This window comes from Perca fluviatilis, chromosome 5 (assembly GCF_010015445.1).
Source record: "Perca fluviatilis chromosome 5, GENO_Pfluv_1.0, whole genome shotgun sequence".
Taxonomy (NCBI): Eukaryota; Metazoa; Chordata; class Actinopteri; order Perciformes; family Percidae; genus Perca; species Perca fluviatilis.
In genome coordinates this window covers 21,889,666-21,905,490 of record NC_053116.1, presented here as the reverse complement: position 1 = coordinate 21,905,490, position 15,825 = coordinate 21,889,666, and the positions used below count along the sequence as shown (strand labels likewise).

Sequence of the window (15,825 nt, the reverse complement as noted above, 5' to 3'; positions counted from 1 at the left end):
GTAACAGTGATTTCATTTGAAAATATGTATTTTTGGGGTGTTTTGCCAAAATAGGGAAACTGAGGGGCACTACTAGCAGTACAGAGAGTGACAACAAGATGGCCTCCAGTGGACTCACAGAGAAACAGCTTCAACTCTCTGTGGAGGTATGGGTAAAAAGTGTCATAGGGTGATCCATGCTGGTAGAGGATGATAAAGAGCAGAACCAAATTTTAAATCTGAGTCAAGGGGCATATTTGATTTGTGGCTCTGGGCTTGTACTTGTTTTGTATCTTAAAGTCATTAATATTCAGTATAAAAAGTAAAAATAAAAAGTCATAAATCTGGATAAAAATCAGATAATACATGTAACACTAAACAATAGTTGAATGTTTTATTGGTTAAGGAGCTCGGGTTGATCAACAGCATAACCACCAAAGCATAAACCCTAAATTTCTCTTATATTTCTGTTGCCAGAAGAATTGCGAGATAATTGTGAAAGTTGTTATCACTACAAGAGGAGAAAAAAAGAATACTGTGTGTAGGTACATATAGTATAATCCAAGTACAATTCTATGGAAACTTATCTACTACCTTTTTAGTTTGTGGATTTTTTTCAGTGAAAATCTGCATTTGATATAAGGAGCTTTAGTAGTTGGTACATTAGTAAAAAATATAAAGGTGTGTGGTGTATCTGCCGTGCACACTTTGGATTGGCCGGCTGGCTAGCTGAAGTCCCATTAGTAAGCAAGCAAGTACACTTTATTTATAGAGCACTTTTCAAAACAAGGAGAAGTAAGTGTGTAACCCACAAGTAAAAGATGAAGAAAAATGCTAAAGTTAAATGTGTTTAAAGATATGCACTGATGTGGTTGACCTTGGAACAGACACACCTGGACTCGTACATGTTCTGTAGCCAGACGGATCGGTTAGTCAATATCCTGTATGCTGGATGACAGTTGGACTGTTTCCAGAGTCTTAGACACAATTGGACTGTGACACAAACGGGCACTTGTCCCTTAAGGAGCATTTTAATGAGGTTTTGACAAAATCATGTACTCCTTTTCATTGTTTTAAACACAGGTCCAATTGATATCTTTTGTCTTTTTTTTCTACAATTTGATTAATAATAATCAACTATCTAATAACCCTTTTCTTCCTTTTTTACAAGGTGTTGACATCCCATTCATGTTCAGAGGAGGGTCTGGAGGATGCAGCGAACATCCTGCTGCAGTTATCTAGAGGAGATGGTGCTACCAGAGACACTGTGCTCAGACTGCTGCTCAGTGGAGCTAGACATCTCGGATACACTCTTTGCAAACAGATCGGTCAGTGCTGGGCAACTACACAGATGCCAGTTTTCATGCTCCTATTTACGCAAATACAGTTTTCTCTTTGCACTCATTTTTTAACATTTTCTCTCTCTCAGGCACATTGCTGGCCGAACTTAGAGAATACAACTTGGAGCAGCAGAGACGGGCACATGCTGATTCGCATTCCCCGGATGCCCCTCCTGAGGATTCCTCCATCTCAGGCAGACTCAAGGGCAAGATGACTAGCAGGTTAGCCAGTGATGGTTCTGGGACACCCAGTTTGTCAGGTTGTCAACGCACTTGCCAGAGAGACTGTGGTAGACTGATTCTGTTTAACCTAAATGTTAGTTAAATTAGCCCAACTAGCCCTGTGGTATAAATTTTTTCATAAAACGAAATTTGTCACAAATACAATTTCCTTTACCTTGTATGCGTTTGTTGGTTGGGGTACAGGTTTGACGGCTCGGAAAGTGTGGTCATTGTGGCTGCACAAAAACGCACACTTGGGGGACGTGAACTACAGCTTCCCTGTATGAGCTCACTAACCTCGAAGACGTCAACGCAGAAGTTTTTCTTGCGAGTGCTGCAGGTCATTATCCAGCTTCGTGAGGACACACGGCGCGCAAACAAGAAAGCTAAACAGACAGGCCGATTAGGTAAGAAGATATTATATACAGTGTTCTTGATGTATGTGTACAATATCCTGATAAGTATTGAGTTTAAAAAAAAAACTCTCCTCCATTTCCCAATGGCCAGGCTCCACCAGTTTAGGCTCAGCCAGCAGCATCCAGGCTGCGGTGCGTCAGCTAGAGGCCGAGGCTGATGCCATCATCCAGATGGTGAGAGAGGGTCAGCGGGCACGCCGGCTCCAACAGGCCCCTCCACCCACCGCCTCTTCTGCCTCTGCCGCTGTTACCGCTGCTGCCGGATCCTCAGTGGCGGCACCCCATGCCCCCACTGGTGCTGCTCCCCCTGGCACGGCTGCTGCTGCCACGGTTAGCATGGGCTGCACTGACAGCAGGCATACTCCTACTCACACACTGCACACACTTATAGTAGAAGACCATTTGAAAGCTGAGAAAAAGCACATCTACATAGTATCACCATCACAGTATAGTTGATTCAAATTGCTGTGGTGGTCCTCATGATAAATGCTATGAAATGTCCATTAGTTACCGACATGCTTCATGTCTAATTTTGCTTAGCCTGTATTGGCTTTGTGCATTTTGGAAAATTATAAGCTAACCCATTATTTGTAATGTAATTACTTGCATATCTGTCTTATTAAATAAACTATAGTTAACTGTTTATATGGTATTGCATTGTATCTGTTAACATAATACTGTGTGCAGTCACCATACAGCCTGCCATGCTATAATTGGTTTGTGCATAGAACTAATGCCATGATGAACATTGACAACAAGACAGATGTGCCAGTGATCGATTGCCTCCTATAATAATGTCTTTGCATTGACATGTTCTACTGTTGAAATGGTCTAAATATGAATGTGCTGTCTGCTCCAAACTGTTTGAACTGCTCTACTGATATCGGTTTGCTGGCTGACATGGCTTCATGCTTTTGGCCCGCCCTTCTTCCTTACTCAGTTCCAGTTCCCCTCCTCTCTCAGTGGGTCATGAGAATGTCATTATGTATGGCAATATCAGTCAAGATTGTTGCTATAAAAAAAAAAAATCGAATCATTAATTCTTCCATGCTTTTCCCGTGTTGTTCACCCTGGTTTGTTTTCTGTAGTCTGAAGTGCAGTCAATGTCAGAAGCCCAGACGGCCCAGAGAGATGATTCTCCGATGGATGTTGACCAGCCATCTCCTTTAGAGCAGGACCCTGCACCTCTGGGTAGGACTCGGTTGCAAAATGCTATTGACAATTTAAAACGCTTGCTGATTTTTTAGTTTTGTTAGTAAATTACCCCCACATCCAGTGAGCACAATTTGTCTAGCCTTCTCGGTTAGTAACTGCAGTGGTGATTCTAGATCATTTCAAATGGAGGGGCTAGGTCGGTGCCACCTGGGGTACCAAATGTATTCAATTTTTTAATTGTTATTAATTAATATATTAATTTTTTTTTGGTGGAAAAATTACTGCTCCTGTCAGAGTTGATGACAGTATGACTGATGTAAGTGTCCAGTCAATATTGGAATTTTCTTTTTCAGATGAAGACGGAAACGGACAGTCAGAAAGTGAGGAGAGACTTCCAGACCTCCCACTGCTCAGCGAGCAGCTGTTGTTGGATGAACTATGGGACATGCTCGGGGAGTGCCTGAAAGAGCTGGAGGAGTCCCATGACCAGCATGCTGTACTGGGTACTTGGAATCTTTCTTAAATACATTTCTTTATACTGTATGTGATTTTTTTTTTTTATATGGCATTTATGTCTGTTGAAGGAGCATGGATGAGTGATTTGTTTGCTTTGTTGCTCTAGTTCTCCAGCCTGCTGTGGAGGCTTTCTTCTTAGTCCATGCAACAGAGCGAGAGAGCAAACCTCCTGTGAGGGACACCCGGGAGAGTCAGCTTTCTCATATCAAAGATGAGCCTCCACCACTGTCGCCAGCACCCCTCACACCTGCCACACCTTCATCTCTAGACCCGTTTTTCTCCAGGGAACCATCCTCCATGCACATCTCCTCAAACCTGCCACCAGACACCCAGAAGTTCCTCCGTTTTGCTGGTGAGCCTGAAAGATTTAATTAAGGAGGATAAAGCTTTATTCTCATGTGTAGTACATTGTCTAACAGGACTAATTCTTCTTCCTTCTAGAAACTCACCGCACAGTACTTAACCAGATCCTGCGCCAGTCCACCACTCATTTGGCTGATGGGCCTTTTGCAGTACTGGTTGACTACATACGCATCCTGGACTTTGATGTTAAGAGGAAGTAAGGGAGATTAGCTTACACTTCTATCTTATACTGTCTTAATACACAGTTAATGGCTTTTTTCAAATCACTGACGTGCTGGCTGGTCTTTCTCAACATCTCCACAGGTATTTCCGCCAGGAGTTAGAGCGACTGGATGAAGGCCTGAGGAAGGAGGACATGGCTGTGCATGTAAGGAGAGATCATGTGTTTGAGGACTCCTACAGGGAGCTGCATCGCAAGAGCCCAGAGGACATGAAGAATAGGCTGTAAGACTCCATTGCCCCTCTGTTCACCTGCACATTTCTCAATTCAGAATCACTCAACCTGAGTCATAATCTGCTTCCTTTCAATTACAGGTACATTGTGTTTGAAGGGGAGGAGGGCCAGGATGCTGGTGGCCTGCTGAGGGAATGGTACATGATCATCTCCCGGGAGATGTTCAACCCCATGTACGCCCTGTTTCGCACTTCCCCAGGCGACCGTGTCACCTATACCATCAACCCCTCATCCCACTGCAACCCCAACCACCTCAGCTACTTCAAGTTTGTGGGTCGTGTGGTGGCCAAGGCAGTCTATGATAACCGGTTATTGGAGTGCTACTTCACCCGCAGCTTCTACAAGCACATCCTGGGCAAGAGTGTCAGGTATTTAGCCACTGGGTGTTACAGCCAAGTAATGTAATTGTTCAAGACGTGGTCCAACAACACTAAATATCTCAAAATGAAATTCTTGAATATCTGCATAATAAGGATGTATTTTTGTGGTCTTGCCAGGTACACAGACATGGAGAGTGAGGACTACCCATTCTTCCAGGGCTTGGTGTACTTGTTGGAGAATGATGTGTCCACGCTAGGCTATGAGCTGACATTCAGCACAGAGGTTGGTGTCTGTTCTCTGAATGTTTCAATTAGTTTCAAATGGAAAATTGATTATTATACTGAATCCTGTCCCTAACTGTAGAAATTGGGATTGGGCCTCAGGGGTTTGAATGCCAAATGCTTTATGCTCTCATATAATAAGTGCTGAAAAAGTGTAATTTGCAATCTGATGGCCTTAAAATACTGCTAATGGATACCATCTGTGACTCTCAGTTAAATTCTAAGCTGAAACGAATGATACTGAAAGCCTGCATGTGCTCTGTGTAGGTCCAGGAGTTTGGAGTGTGTGAGGTAAGAGACCTCAAGCCAAATGGAGCCAATATCCTGGTCACAGAGGAAAACAAAAAAGAGTATGTGCACCTGGTATGCCAGATGAAGATGACAGGTGAGATTGTGGTTCTTTTTACCAAATATTTAATTTCCCATTAGCAGTAGGGCTGTAATAATACCCACTATTACTGATAAAAACACAGTCAATGGAAATGGGTTAATCTATATATTTTGATCAACAGTTGTCATCTTAAATGTTCAGGTGAAAAGGTGCATGAAAGCTATCATTCTCAGTGGTGCATAAAGAAAGCACTAGGTGGCAGTACTTTTCTATTGTGAACTGATCAATGTGCAGCAGAGCTAAAGGTGTTTCTCTCTCAAAGATGGCTGATTTATCATGAGCAGCACCCTCAAGCTGCTCATATGAAATGAATCCAATGAATTTGCAGCTGCGTTAAGGGGGAAACAATTGCTATCAAACTAATTGATAGAATAACAGTTGCTTGAAAAATAAAGAATATTCTCACTACTACAGAAATATGCCTACGTGAATACGTTTCCGTGTTTTCTAGGTGCAATCCGCAAGCAGCTAGCAGCCTTCCTTGAGGGATTTTACGAGATCATCCCCAAGAGGCTGATCTCCATCTTCACTGAGCAGGAGCTGGAGCTGCTCATCTCTGGCCTGCCCACTATTGACATCGATGACCTAAAGGCCAACACTGAATATCACAAATACCAGTCCAGCTCCATCCAGGTATGAATGAGTTTTAAAAAAAAACACACACATAAGAACAGAGACAAAATTATATTGGGGCAAATTTATAACCACTATTTGTCTTTTTATTTTTTTATACTATAGATCCAGTGGTTTTGGAGGGCCTTGCGGTCTTTTGACCAGGCAGACCGGGCCAAGTTCTTACAGTTTGTCACCGGCACGTCCAAGGTTCCCCTCCAGGGTTTTGCTGCTCTGGAGGGCATGAACGGCATCCAGAAGTTCCAGATCCACCGTGACGATCGCTCCACTGACCGCCTGCCATCTGCTCATACCTGGTAAACACAGCAAGTTTGCAAGGCATACATAATTAAAACGTTTTTGGAAGAAACAAAAATCTAACTTAAATGTAATGTTCTTTCTCTTTTTCCACTCTTAGCTTTAACCAGCTGGACCTCCCAGCTTATGAGAGCTATGAGAAGCTGAGACATATGCTGCTGATGGCCATTCAGGAATGCTCAGAAGGATTCGGACTGGCTTAAACTATGAGACTCTTTTACACACACATACAGACATGCATACATGTTGATTTAGATTTGCCTACTCCTGACACATTCACACTGATAACCTTTGAACGCACGCACACACTATCATAGACATTACTGGATTACTTGTTGAATGGCCTAGACTTACTGGTTTCTATTCCATATAAAACATAAAACCAGCAAGTGAAATGGACTGATTGACATTGCGTACAACACAGAGAGCCTCATGTTGACACATATGTGTCTCCCTTCCCAATTAAATGGCAAATGCAAGAGCGGATTCAGAGGATAAAACATGGACTAATATAAGAGACGCTTTCTTCATTTAGTTTGATTTCTCTGTACAAAAGGTTTGGGAGTTTATTATGTTTAATCTTTTTTGTTCTCTGGCTGTGTAAAAAGAAAAAGAGAATGTTGTTTGAACAGGATGGTTATAAAACCTTTGGGGAAAAAAAATGTTGGTTTCTTGTTGCAAATTTGTGACCTCACAAGCCTTGACGATGGGGAACATTTTTATCGGGGGTATATGAACAACTTGAGAAGTTTTGGAGATATTCACAAAAATGCACTTTTCAAAGTTTTGTGGCATTTTTAAGGAAGGATGGTACATAAAAATGAATAGAAAACCTGAAGGAGATCTAAAAAAAAAAATAAAAAAAAATTAACTATAAATTCTAGAGTATTTTTGGCTATTAAATTGCTGACCCAGCCTTGAGCCTTTGAATCAGAGTGGAATAACATGAATAAATGCATAAAATTGCGTCCATTGTCTCTTTTAACAGTGTTTTAATCATTATATACAGTGAATTAATTTCATCCAAATTGAATTTGTTGTGTAATCACACCAAAGTACTAGTTAATTATTGGACAATTTCAATAGATAATACTTCCTATTGGCAGTATTTTTGATTAAGTTTATCATGCAAGTCCCCAATGATTCTGTGACAAGTGAAATCAATCTCACAGTTGACATTGATCCCAGCAGTAAATCAGACTAAACTGTCCCTTATGTCAAAATCAATCAAGTACAGTAAGCCTTTCGGGTCGTTTGCCATGCTGACACTTATGGAGCTAGAACAGTGACAGTAACCTGTGGTATTGAAAATAAAAATTGGCATTGAAACAACAAATATTGGTACTGAAAAACTGAAATATAAAACACAAACATCAAAAAGTAATAATCTCACAATGCTATTTTATTTCACTTTGACATTTGTTTGTATTATGATAGGTTTTTCAATGTCAATCTACATTTTTTTCTTGATGTCTGACTTTTTTCAGTAACAGTTTTTTTTTTTACGCTGTCAGGATTTTTACAATGTCACTGGTTTTCAGTTTCAACTTTCTGTCACTGTTTTGGCGTAGGGAGGAGGGGCCTGAGGGGAGGGACAAAGAGGGCGTGGTTTACATGTAATTTGCATAGGCTACTGGGAGAGAAGGCAGCTCCACAGGCATCCACAGATCCATGTGTTATAACCACATATCTGCAATGGCTTCCACAAGTTCACCTGGAACCTCCAAATCTAGTAAGTCTGTTTATCTCTGCCATTTTTTTCACTTAGAAGCAGGCTGGTTTAGTGTTAACTTTTAATGTAGGCCTAAGCTGTGTTGTTTTGGCAGAGGTTAGAACTGTTCTCTTCATCCATGGTTAGCACACGTCAGCTAACTTGTGGCTAATTGTAGCTAAGTCTCCGGCTGGGGATGTCAATCTATCTTCTATAATCTAGTATTTATAATAACAGTAATTCGTGTCCTTTATAAGTCTAAGGCCAGTGTTATTGCTGGTGCACGAGGCTTGACTCGCTTGCGTCTCTCATTAGCTCCGTCATGGATGTCTTAAGAGAACGAGCTCCGCTCTCTCTACCTGCCGACACTGGCACGGAACGTTAACGCCCCTCCCCCATAACTATCCTCCAATCACAAGTATAGCTGCTGACTGACAGGTTTCTAGGCAAATCACACAGGCAGAACGCGTTCACTGACATTTCCTAAAACTGGGAAAACACAGTTACTGAAAAACTGCCTTAACTGAACATAACAGTTAACATTATCATGTAAACCAGTCCAGTACAATATTTTATAACTGTTTAACTGATATTATCAGTTAAAGGTTTACTTGGACATAAATGTATAAATTTGTCTGTAAACAAAAACTAGTATGTCTGAGGTATTTCTGGCTTAAAGGCATAACCTTTACATTTCTCATCTGATTTCACTAAGTTGTGTATAATTACAGGCACCTTCGACTGGGAGGCAGTTTATGGAGAGACTGCTGAGAAGGCTTCAGGAAGTTCTGCAACATCAGCCTGTGGATTTTGACTATTTACACTTTTACACTGTTTTACACTGGTTTAAGTCATGAAATGGGACTTGTACCCTTTTGCATAGACCAGTACACATTAACCCTCATATGCATTATCATTGCATTTACTGTAATTTGTTATTAAATATAGAGTCAAATTCTTACTTGAATATATTTATTTGTTATTCATTGAAAAGGTACAGATTTAACTGTTTTGCTGGAGTCCATACTGTAAATGCATGTTATTTCAAAAACTGTTAAGGATTAAAATCAGTACTACATATAAAGTAGTAGTGGTATGTGTCATTTTAAACAACAAAATGGTTTTCCTGTGTTATCCTGCCATGTTTATGTGTGAAGAATCACATAGTTAAGTGCAGTGTTGCAAAGCTATCCGCCATTGTACTAGGAGTTAGTCACAGGGTAAATGGCTGCCCTCAGTTCTGCCATAGTCTGTAGCCTCAGAGGGCACTGGATGGGTGGTAAAAGTACTCCACTGGCAGACTCTTCTGTCACTCTGTCATGGTCCCCCTCCAAGAAAAGATCTTGTATATCCTGTAATTGACAAGTAATGTTATTAAAAGACTGCAGTTGCTTTTATAATACTTCACAAAACAATTACACTTTTTTTTGTAAATAAAATGCACACTTTAGGTGTGCATTTTATTTTTTGCACTATGGCCATAATAAATATCCAAACAAAATAAAAAAGGTTTAATTCAACATTTTGAAGCTGCACAGGGTCCTGGAGAAGTCTGGTAAAGTGTCAAGGTCCCTCTGGAGGCGTGGTACAAATATATAGTGGCTTGGAGGGATCTAGCAGGTGACCCTCTTAAAGACTGACACATCAGTGCACTATTAATATTACTTTCAACCCCCAAGTGGGCTAGCTGATGTGGTATTAGCTAGCGTTAGCGCTTGTTCGATGGGAGACTTAGCTACAATTAGCCACAAGTTAGCTGACGTGTGCTAACCATAGATGAAGAGAACAGTTCTAACCTCTGCCAAAACAACACAGCTTAGGCCTACATTACAAGTTAACACTAAACCAGCCTGCTTCTAAGTGAAAAAAATGGCAGAGATAAACAGACTTACTTAGATTTGGAGGTTCCAGGTGAACTTGTGGAAGCCATTGCAGATATAGGTAATCTGTGAGGATGCCTGTGGAGGTGCAGTCTCTCACAGTATGCAAATCATATGCAAATTACCTGTAAACCACGCCCTCTTTGTCCCTCCCCTCAGGCCCCTCCTCCCTACGCCAAAACAGTGACAGAAAGTTGAAACTGAAAACCAGTGACATTGTAAAAATCCTGACAGTGTAAAAAAAAAAAAACTGTTACTGAAAAAAGTCAGACATCAAGAAAAAATGTAGATTGACATTGAAAAACCTATCATAATACAAAAAAATGTCAAAGTGAAATAAAATAATAGCATTGTGAGATTATTATTTTTTGATGTTTGTGTTTTATATTTCAGTTCAACATTTTTCAGTACCAATATTTGTTGTTTCAATGCCAATTTTTATTTTCAATACCACAGGTTACTGTCACTGTTCTAGCTCCATAGACACTGACATTTTTACTAGTCGGAATGTATTTTGGATAGTCAAAATTACAATCTAGATATCTGGAATGTTTGTTTAATTTTGAATATCTGAAATTATGAGTTTTGATTAACAATTGTGTTGTAGATAACTTAAATGGGAGTTCTTCCTAGTCATAATTCTATTGCAGATATCTGGAATGTTCATTCTGGATAGGAAGAATGACGTGGATATCTGAAATTGAAAGCCCCATACGCATGAATGTAAAACGTGACGTCATTTGTACTAGTAAGAATGACATGGACATCTCAAATGACCATTGTAGATAGGAAGAATGTCATTGTGGATATCCGAATTGTTCTTTTTGATTAGGAAGAGTTCAATTATGGATATCTGCAATACATATCAAGTCTAGCTATTAAATGTTAAAATGGTTTGCCATTGTAAATATTTAGCTTGTTAGTGTGACAGCAAGGTGTTTCACTAATCTCTATGTAAGAACTAGTTCCTTTGTGTGGTGCAACCCATTTTAATTTAGTAAAGTTTAGCCTACATCTCCACTTAGTAAAATTTGCATTATATCCATAAACTGTATATTTACAGTCTATATACAGTACTGTGCAAACGTTTTAGGCAGGTATGAAAAAATGCTGTAAACTAAGAAGTGTTAATAGTTTATTTTCATGTGAATGAACAGAAGAGGAATCTAAATCTAATCAATATCTGGTGTGACCACCCTTTGCCTTCAAGACAGCATCAATTCTTCTAGGTACACTTGCACAAAGCTTTTGAAGGAACTCTGCTGGTAGGTTTTTCCAAACATCTTGGAGAATTAACCACAGATCTTCTGTGGATTTAGACTTCCTCAAATCCTTCTGTCTCTTCATGTTATCCAAGACAAACTCGATGATGCTGAGATCAGGGCTCTGTGGGGGCCATGCCATCACTTTCAGGACTTCTTGTTCTTCTTTACGCTGAAGATAGTTCTTTAAAGGGGTGATAGAATGCAAAACTGATTGTACCTTGTCATAGTTGAATAATGACAGTTTAGTGGGTAACTAGGACATACATAGAACCTCTAAATCCCATTGACACCTCTTTTCTCTGCAAATCTCACTATTTGAAACTGCCTCTGAAAACGGGCGAATCTCAACAAGCCCCATAGTTGACATCAACTATGGGCTCCTCCTCATTTGGCTCTAGTCTCTTTGTCACGCCCCAACATTTGCATAGGCTACACAACTGACCTGAGATCAGTTAGTCTTCTGAATCTAGGTCGTGCAGATCTCAGAAATTGTATACATTGTTCATCTGCTATTTTACCATTAAATTCACTTCTGAGACTTTTTTTATGCGAGAAATCAACCATGTAGAGGTCAAATAGGGCAATTTTACGAAAATTGATGTCTAATTGCAAATTTTGTCCGACTGTGTGTCGGAGTTCAGAGGCTGGTGCTGCCTGTGTTGCTGCCTCGCCGCCTGGCCTGCCTTCCTCCACAGACCCCGGCCTGCTGTGAGGTAGATGGAGCTCAGTCACGGCTGGCAACCCACGGCACTCCATACCCGCACAAAGTCACCGTTTTGGGCTAATGGACTACCAAACGCCACTGCTCTGACAGAGCTCCAGGGCCTGCAACTCCCCTCTTCCTGCTAGCTAAATGCCCGGTGTATGTGAGTGAAAGCGCGGTCAGCGAGCTTGTTACGCCAGCAATCTCTTACCACAGGTTCCAGTTACTCTTTTAATGTGTGTAATTATAATGTGTTGAGTTATTTAAACAAACGATTGGGGAAATAAACGCTGCTTGTCCGCGAGTCTCATTGATAGAGCCTGCGGCTGGATGTAGCTCTATCAATGAGAGCTAGCTAGCCTCCTCTTAGAATTCCTCTGAAATTCACAAATATTCATTAACTTGAAATCGGACACCGTTGTTAGCTGTATAAAACATATAGTTAGATGTTGTATAAGTGGCGTGACGAAATTCAAACTGCTTGCTTCAGTCCCTCCGGCAGGTGATCTCTCTTTTCATCCCTCTCCGCCTGTCATTTTCCTCTCTACAAACACATTACAACACAATTAGAGCAACAAATACTGTCACATCCTTGCCAAACATCAGTTCAAAATGGATTTTTAGGCTAAGACTAGCGCTAGCTAACGTTAGCTAGCATTAGCTAACATGACCGAATTCTAAAAGTTGTCCTCACCAAAATCCAAAAGCTATAATACAACTACAAATGGAAATTCAGTCATATCCAATAATTTCCTTGCCAAAACATTTCCAACTTCATCTGTATCATATTCTAAGACTGTTACTGCTAGCTAACGCCAGCTAATGTTAGCTATTTTTAAAAGTTGTCTGATGCAGAATCCAAAAGCATGATGGACACTAACCATCATGTTAACGAGTAACCGTATTTGATAAAGTACAATTCATTCATATCGAACATTACATTTTAAGCAAGCTTACCTGATCGTATTCACCCCAAGAGTCCAGAAATGAGATGTGTCCGGTGCAGTCCGTTGGTCTACCACCCGATGATCTCCCGGTCAACCAAAAATCAATGGCTTTTCAGTCATATTTCCCGGTCAATTATATATCAATGCATTTTCAATCATATTTCCCGGTTGTTGATGGCTTTTCAACAACAGGTCGTTTCCCGGTCAACTCTAAATCAATGACTTTTCAACACATTGGCAATATCGCCCGGTAATCCAAATATCAATGCTTAATCAATCATAAAGATAACTACAGATCAATGTTGTTCCAATTTTGTTGCCATCAACATTAATAACGTCAGGTTTCATCATATTGTGATTCAACATTTATTTTGCATTGAAATTTCAATATCAACCATAATGATGATTCCGATGGAAAATCAATATTCAATGTTGGTTCGCTGTCTGGGTAATGTGTGTGTATTGGGGATTCGCTCAACCAATCTGCACGCGTCTCTAATGCGTGTGTATGGCGATTCGCTCAACCAATCAGTGCGCGTCTCTACGTGTGTACGGGGATAAGGCTCAACCAAGCAGCGTGCAGCTCATCTAAATATTCATGATGACCATACCATATTTGGAAGAAAAGCTCTTGTTACAAATAGGGCCAAAACACAGGGATGCATAAGGGCCAATAAAATATCAACCAGGCCATTTTCAACCCAACTAATGTTACATACCCCATTAGGAGACCATAAGAAACAGTGTGAAATACCCTATATAATCATTCTATCACCCCTTTAATGATCTTGGCTGTATGTTTGGGGTCGTTGTCCTGCTGCAGAATAAATTTGGGGCCAATCATACGCCTCCCTGATTGTATTGCATGATAGATAAGTATCTGCCTGTATTTCTCAGCATTGAGGATACCGTTAATCCTGACCAAATCTCAAACTCCATTTGCAGAAATGCAGCCCCAAGCTTGCAAGGAACCTCCGCCATGCTTCACTGTTGCCTGCAGACACTCATTATTATACCGCTCTCCAGCCCGTCAGCGAACAACCTGCCTTCTGCTACAGCCATATATTTCAAATTTTGACTCCTCAGTCCACATTTTTCTGCACCCCAGTTCCTATGTTTTTGTGCGTAGTTGAGTCGCTTGGCCTTGTTTCCATGTCGGAGGTATGGCTTTTTGGCCGCAACTCTTCCATGAAGACCACTTTTGGCCAGACTTCTCCGGACAGTAGATGGGTGTACCTGGGTCTCACTGGTTTCTGCCAGTTCTGAGCTGATGGCACTGCTGGACATCTTCCGATTTCGAAGGGAAATAAGCTTGATGTGTTTTTCATCTGCTGCACTAAGTTTCCTTGGCCGACCACTGCGTCTATGATCCTCAATGTTGCCCGTTTCTTTGTGCTTTTTCAAAAGAGCTTGAACAGCACATCTTGAAACACCAGTCTGCTTTGAAATACTTGTCTGGGAGAGACCTTGCTGATGCAGTATAACTACCTTGTGTCTTGTTGCTGTGCTCAGTCTTACCTTAGTGTAGGACCTGTGACATGAAACAGTCTTCCACAACCTCACCTTGGTAGCAGAGTTTGGCCGTTCCTCACCCAGTTTTAAGCCTCCTACACAGCTCTTTCTGTTTCAGTTAATGACTGTGTTTCAACCTACATGTGACATTGATGAGCATTATTACCTGTTTGGTATAATTGGTTGATCATACACCTGACTACAATCCTACAAAATCCCTGACTTTTTGCAAGTGTAGGATATATTTTATCAGTACTGTGTGTAGAGGCCTTGAAATCATAGCTGACCGTTGTGGTCTGCTCTTCCTGACTCTCTGATGAGAAAGCCATCCATTCTGATAAATTTGAAAGGGAGTATTGGTTCACCAGGGAAAATAATTGAGTTGAATAAAAGACTCCCAGACCAGGAGAAGCAGAGAACAATGCAGCTATGTGTAAGATAGGTTTGGCAACAAGTGCTAGGTAAGATTCCGGTCATGAGCTGACCTTGAGCTTGCTCCGTTCCTGGGTCTGCAAGAAGATAAAAATATTACATGTCTCAAGTAGAGTACACACTGTAAAGCACTATTGAGGCAGAATATACAATTTGAGACACCTGTCTGATTAACAAAAACAAACTGTCGTCTTGGGCCTGGGAGTGGAAAAGCAGGAATCCAGAAGATAATGGCACCAACAGGGATGGGCAAGGAGACTGGCACAAGACGCATAAAGAGTGAGGGTTTGAACGAGCCGGGCATCAGATGCTTGGCGGGACTATGTCTGTTTGCTAGGAGAGAGGAATAGAACTTGTCTTGAGAATATCTGATCCGTGTACACAAGTTTGTATTCTGTAATATCATTCACTAACGTTTTGATATAACTTATCTGAGCAAAATCCTGTGTCTTGATTTGATTTCTGGTTGATTATTTAAACAAACACAAACTTAAAGGTGACGGGGTGAAGTGACCAATTGGAGTCAGAGAAGACTCTGGCCATTGGGGCCAGAGTAGAATTTTGGTCTTAATTACTACACAAGTACCTATAAGAATTGATGCTGGTTTGAAGGCAAAGAGTAGTAACACCAAATATTGATGTGATTTAGATTTTTCTTTTGTTCGCTCACTTTGCATTTTGTAAATTGATAAAAATAAACTATCATTTATATTTTTGAAAGCATTCTTAGTTTACAGCATTTTTCCATACCTGCCTAAGACTTTTGCACAGTACTGTACCTAAGTCTGAACTTCAGAAGTGCTGGTGCAACTGGCTCATGAATGTAACGTCATAGAGCTGGCTCCTGGTATCCCGTAGTCCAAAGTATTCTTCTAGGACATCAATCACTTTTTTTCAACAAAGGGAGAGACCGCATCTTGAGTCAAGATAGTGTGGTTGAAAAGTAAATTATGTCCATAGCTGGAATTGGGAATGAACCAGTAGTGCAGGTCTTTTTTTTCAGTGCA

The 15,825-nt window shown here is 40.7% G+C and overlaps 1 protein-coding gene and 2 long non-coding RNA genes across 11 annotated transcripts in view; 2 read left to right on the top strand and 1 right to left on the bottom strand.

Annotated features, from left to right (window-relative positions):
- Positions 1–7,334, top strand: part of huwe1 (HECT, UBA and WWE domain containing E3 ubiquitin protein ligase 1) — a 59,158-nt gene extending 51,824 nt beyond the window's left edge. For 6 of the 9 annotated variants that reach the window (XM_039801644.1, XM_039801642.1, XM_039801645.1 and 3 more), the window contains 16 exons: positions 55–146; positions 1,151–1,307; positions 1,409–1,541; positions 1,734–1,948; positions 2,049–2,287; positions 3,046–3,148; positions 3,466–3,615; positions 3,735–3,980; positions 4,070–4,187; positions 4,295–4,435; positions 4,526–4,813; positions 4,943–5,048; positions 5,315–5,432; positions 5,890–6,071; positions 6,177–6,367; positions 6,469–7,334. In XM_039801644.1, coding sequence (XP_039657578.1) covers positions 55–146; positions 1,151–1,307; positions 1,409–1,541; positions 1,734–1,948; positions 2,049–2,287; positions 3,046–3,148; positions 3,466–3,615; positions 3,735–3,980; positions 4,070–4,187; positions 4,295–4,435; positions 4,526–4,813; positions 4,943–5,048; positions 5,315–5,432; positions 5,890–6,071; positions 6,177–6,367; positions 6,469–6,571 — 2,582 coding nt within the window. In that variant the 3' untranslated portion in view covers positions 6,572–7,334. The remainder of the gene's footprint in view (positions 1–54; positions 147–1,150; positions 1,308–1,408; positions 1,542–1,733; positions 1,949–2,048; positions 2,288–3,045; positions 3,149–3,465; positions 3,616–3,734; positions 3,981–4,069; positions 4,188–4,294; positions 4,436–4,525; positions 4,814–4,942; positions 5,049–5,314; positions 5,433–5,889; positions 6,072–6,176; positions 6,368–6,468) is intronic. The other 3 variants (XM_039801648.1, XM_039801643.1, XM_039801647.1) reach the window with 2 other exon arrangements.
- A 565-nt stretch (positions 7,335–7,899) lies between these two features.
- Positions 7,900–9,163, top strand: LOC120559723. The gene is made up of 2 exons (XR_005639357.1): positions 7,900–8,100; positions 8,811–9,163. It is a non-coding gene; the product is annotated as an uncharacterized LOC120559723 (long non-coding RNA).
- LOC120559724 lies at positions 9,035–10,150 on the bottom strand. The gene is made up of 2 exons (XR_005639358.1): positions 9,972–10,150; positions 9,035–9,431 (listed from the first exon to the last, which is right to left on the bottom strand). It is a non-coding gene; the product is annotated as an uncharacterized LOC120559724 (long non-coding RNA).
- Positions 10,151–15,825: the final 5,675 nt, after the last annotated feature.